The sequence below is a fragment of the Nicotiana tomentosiformis genome, chromosome 4, assembly GCF_000390325.3.
Source record: "Nicotiana tomentosiformis chromosome 4, ASM39032v3, whole genome shotgun sequence".
NCBI lineage: Eukaryota > Viridiplantae > Streptophyta > Magnoliopsida > Solanales > Solanaceae > Nicotiana > Nicotiana tomentosiformis.
The window spans coordinates 1,582,613-1,587,769 of NC_090815.1; the positions used below are offsets into that span (position 1 = coordinate 1,582,613).

Consider the following 5,157-nt stretch of genomic DNA (forward strand, 5'->3'; position numbering starts at 1 on the left):
TTTGTAACAAAACTCTATAGTACTTCATTATTTAAAACAATAAAAGGTCAGAATTTGTGTACCTTGAGATAACATGATTCTTTGGGAATGGTATACCTTGATTGTCTAAATAGCGCCTCAACTAAGGATTGGTGGACCTTACGTTGGAAAAATATGGCTAAGGATCAGTGTACTTTAAACTGGTAAGGAGACTAGGGAGTGGTGACCCTATGTCTAAAATAATATCAACTAGGGAGTGGTGACCCTATGTTGGAAAAGTAGATTAGGGAGTGGTAACCCTATGTCTAAAATAACGTCAACTAGGGAGTGAAGCCCCTATGTTGGAAAAGAAGACTAGGGAGTGGAGACCCTATGTCTAAAATAATACCAACTAGGGAGTGGAGACCCTATATTGGAAAAGGAGACTATGGAGTTGAGGCCCTATGTCTAAAATAACATCAATTAGGGAGTGAAGAACCTATGTTGGAAAAGGAGACTAGGGAGTGGATACCCTATGTCTAAAATAACATCAACTAGGGAGTGGTGACCTTATGTTGGAAAACAAGACTAGGGAGTGGAGACCTTATGTCTAAAATAACATCAATTAGGGAGTGGAGACCATATGTTGGAAAAGAAGACTAGGGAATAGAGACCTTATGTCTAAAATAACATCAACTAGGGAGTGGAGACCCTATGTCGGAAAAGAAGACTAGGGAATGGAGACCCTATGTCTAAAATAATATCAACTAGGGAATTGAGACCCTATGTTGGAAAACGTAGCTAGGGATTGGTGTACCCTATACTACCAAGATTTTGAACTTTCTTTCTTTTTTCTTTTTATTAAGAGAATGAATAAAATGCGGGAAAGAATTTGGAGAAGACTTGCCTTTTGGAGTTGTTGCTGCTGAAGAGCTGTTTCTAGTCCCTGCACAGTTTCTTTTGGTTGCACCTGCTTCTTGCAAGGTTGCCTTTGGATTGCACCTGTTTCCTGTTTTGCAAACAAAGAACAATTGTTAGCTTGAAACAGTGGTTGGTTTTGCAGCCTTGAGTGTTTTAGTCACTTGATCTTAGCTTGCTTCTTTATTGATAGTTTCACATGTAACTGGTTATTTCCTGAACACCGATTGCACTTCTGGCTCCGGAAAACCTTTGGCTTTTTCAAAACTTTTCCATGGCGGTTGGTCGCGTGGGACTTAAACTTTTTCAACTTTATTTTGCCTTTGTAGGCCTTTGATTTCTTTCTTCCAATTTTAACTTTAGAGCATTTGGGGAACCTTTGGCTTTTCAAACCTTGCTGAGACGGTTAGCCACTTGGGACTTAACCTTTTCAACTTCAGTTGCCCTTATAGGAACTTCAATTTGATTTTTTCCTTCTAAAAGTTTTGATTTCGAAGCATCGACCGCCATGGCCAGTCGAGGTCGACTTGATGCCCTTGCCGAGGCCGTGTGCCTTTTTTTGTATTTTAGCTTATATCAAACGAGAGCCCTGTAAGTCAATCTTGCCATCCTTTCTTTACCTTAGTTTTTTGAACAAAGTTAGACCTAAAGGGATTCAAAGAAAAACAAACAACGGAATGGAGAATGAGTTTAAACAAGAGGTATCCCTTTCGGGGAAAAGAAAGAAGGACTTATTTGGAGTACAAGCAGACTTTGATGAACATGACATGACTTTTGGACTGGATTCCTGATCTGTGTAACCCGTCCGACTCTCAAAAATTCATCACAACTTTTGCCTCGAAATCGAGAAATCTTGCCCAGGACTGTGTCGATGCCAATGGCTGTGAGGATCATCTTTTCGATCAGTGGCACCTTTTGCGGATTTTCACCAGCTGACCTCTCTCATTTCTCTTCTTATAGTGATCTTTATAAGAAGAGCATCTCCTTATAGTTTTCTTTATAAGAAGATTATCTCCTTATAGTGTTCTTTGCGAGTTTTCACTAACAAGACTCTCATTTTAGTTTTCTTTACTTCCCATCGTCTTACGGTGCCCATGAGGGTTTTTACCAATAAGACTCACTCATTTTATTTCTCTCATTTTGGTTGCATCAGATCCAAGTAACTGTATCCTCCAATTTTGAACATCTTTGCTGATTGATCGGAAGAACTTGAAAAGGATTTGGGTAAAAATAATTTGGATTGAATTACAACTTTGGAACCTTTTAGGCGAAACCATTGTAACATCTTCCTCAGTTTCAACTTTTGGGGGAATGTGGATTTTTGTTTTGGTGTGACTGAACCCCAGATAGAGGCTACCTACGTATTCTTTCGAAATCAAGTCGAACGTAGTTCAATGAACTTTGTTTTTTATTCTTCTTTTTTGTTTTCTTTCATTTTCATCATTTTTCATTCATTTCATCATTTTTTCTTTTTTCGAACATAACTTCAAGGTTCCAAAGAGGGTAATCAAAGAAAGGGAACCGGTTCAAAGAGTTTGCAAAGGGTTGATAGTGTTTGGGTAGCGAGAAAAGCCTTCGTCATCCCAATCAGAGCATGTTAAATCTGTGAAAAAGGGGTCAAACATAATACCTTTTGACCGCATCTGCATTGCCAGCTGTCTCGAGGTCATTTCCTTTGATGTCTGCCAAATACAACATTCATTTCGGCAATACTCTTCTTATAATGTATGAACCTTTTCAATTTGGAGCAAATTTTCCTTTGGCTTCTTCATGATGCGGAAGAACTTTCTGGGCCGCACTTTCTTGTTGTAGGCACGAGCCATTCTTTGTTGGTACAACTGCCCATGGCAAACTGCGGCCATCCGCTTTTTATCAATCATAGTCAATTGTTCCAACCGGGTTTTGACCCATTCATCATCTTCGATCTCGGCTTCAACAATGATCTGAAGAGAGGGAATCTCAATTTCTACAGGTATTACAGCTTCAGTGCCATAAACTAATAAGTAGGGAGTGGCCCCAACTGATGTGCGATATCCCAATAGTGCAAAAGGCAACTTTTCATGCCATTGTCTAGAACCCTGAACCATTTTTCTGAGGATCTTTTTGATGTTCTTGTTTTCCACTTCAATGGCACCATTAGCTTTAGTCCAATAAGGGGTAGAATTACGGTGCGTAATTTTAAATTGTTCGCATACCTCCCTCATCAAATGGTTGTTGAGATTTACAGCATCGTCCGTTATGATAGTTTTAGGAATACCAAAACGACAAATAATATTGGAATGCACGAAGTCCACCACTGCTTTCTTGGTGACGGCTTTGAAAGTGACAACTTCGACCCACTTTGTGAAATAGTCAATAGCAACCAAGATGAATCTGTGCCCATTTGAAGCTTTCGGCTCGATTGGCCCAATAACATCCATGCCCCGGGCAACAAATGGCCACAACACTGACATAGGATGTAGCTCTGAAGGCGGTGCATGAATCAGGTCACCGTGTATCTGCCACTGATGGTATTACCGGACAAAACTAAAACAATCTTTTTCCATGGTCATCCAATAACAACCTGCTCGAAGGATTTTCTTTGCAAGGACATACGCGTTCATGTGATGCCCACATACCCCTGAATGCACTTCGTTCATGATCTTTTTGGCTTCTCGAGAATCTACGCATCCCAAAATATTCAAATCTGGAGTCCTTTTGTAGGATCTCTCCACTCAAAAAGAAACTGCTTGCGAGCCTTCTGATATTTCTCTTTTGACCTCCACTGGCCTGCTCGGGATATTCTTTTATTTTCAAAACCCTTTTGATATCATAATACCATGGTTGAACATCTGGCTCCATTTCAATTGCGTTACCATAACCATGCTTTTATTGAACCTGGATTTCCAGCAGGTCAATATGAACATTACCCGGGTATGGCAGCATTGAGGCCAAAGTAGCTAGTGCATCAGCTAGCTCATTATGGAATCGAAGAATATACCTGAACTCGACGAACTTAAACCATTTGCTGAGATCCTCCACGTGTTGCTTGTAAGGGATAAGCTTGATGTCTCGAGTTTCCCATTCACCTTGGGCCTACCGAATGATTAAATCAGAATCCCCCATGAGTAATAATTCCTATACATCCAGATCAACTACCATGTTCATGCCCATGATGAAGGTATCATACTCGACGGTGTTGTTTGTACAGAAGAACCAGAGCCAGGCTATGGCCGGGTAGTGTTGACCTGTGGGTGAAATCAGAATTGCTCTGATCCCGATGCCTTTTGCGTTTACAGCCCCATCAAAGAACATTTTCCAGACATTGGTGTTCTCTAGAATTACTTCAACCGAGTTTAATTTTTCGTCCGGAAAGTAAGTGCTTGGGGGTTGGTATTCATCATCGATCGGGTTCTCAGCTAGATGATCCACCAAGGCTTGGGCTTTCATCGTCGTGCGAGTGATATAGACAATGTCAAATCGGTGAGCATGATCTGCCATTTTGTCAACCTTCTAGTGGGCATTGGCTTCTCGAATATGTACGTCAAAGGATCCATTCTGGTTATGATATACATTGTGTAAGCCAACAAGTAGTGTCTCAGATTTTGGGCGACCCAAGTTAGGGCACAACAAGTTCTTTGCAACAAAGTGAACTTGGCTTCATAACTGGTGAATTTCTTGCTCAGATAATACATGGCTTGTTCTCTCTTCCCGGTTACATCGTGTTGCCCCAATATACAACTGAAAGAATTTTCCAGGACCATCAAGTATAAGAACAAAGGTCTTTCTGGCTTTGGTGGAACCAACATCGGTGGATTCTACATATATTCTTTTATTTTATCAAAAGATTCTTGACACGCATCTGTCCATTTGATTGCCGTGTCTTCAACAATTTGAATATGGGCTCGCAAGTGGTAGTAAGCTGAGCGATGAATCTGCTGATGTAATTCAACCTCACTAACAGACTAATGACCTTTTTCTTGCGATTAAGAGATGGGAAGTCCCGAATAGACTTTATCTTTGTTGGATCTAATTCGATACCCCTCCGGATCATACCTGCACAGACGCTCAAAAAATTTCCTCATATCTCGTACATGGTCTTCTTGCGTTCTAGATTTAATGTCATATCATCCACATATACCTCAATCTCCTGATGCATCATGTCATGGAAAATGGCAGTCATAGCTCTCATATAGGTTGCCCCGACGCTCTTCAGACCAAATGAAATGACCCTGTAACAGTAAGTGCCCTAGGGTGTGGTAAAAACAGTCTATTCTGCATCTTCTTCATCCATCAGAACCT

General features: G+C 40.7%; 1 protein-coding gene across 1 annotated transcript; it reads right to left on the reverse strand.

Annotated features, from left to right (window-relative positions):
• Positions 1–781: 781 nt before the first annotated feature.
• Positions 782–4,305, reverse strand: LOC138909167 (uncharacterized). The gene is made up of 4 exons (XM_070200351.1): positions 4,153–4,305; positions 3,754–3,951; positions 2,610–3,380; positions 782–967 (listed from the first exon to the last, which is right to left on the reverse strand). The coding sequence occupies exons 1-4, from the start codon at positions 4,303–4,305 to the stop codon at positions 782–784; spliced, it is 1,308 nt and encodes a 435-aa protein (XP_070056452.1).
• Between the last annotated feature and the right edge of the window lie 852 nt (positions 4,306–5,157).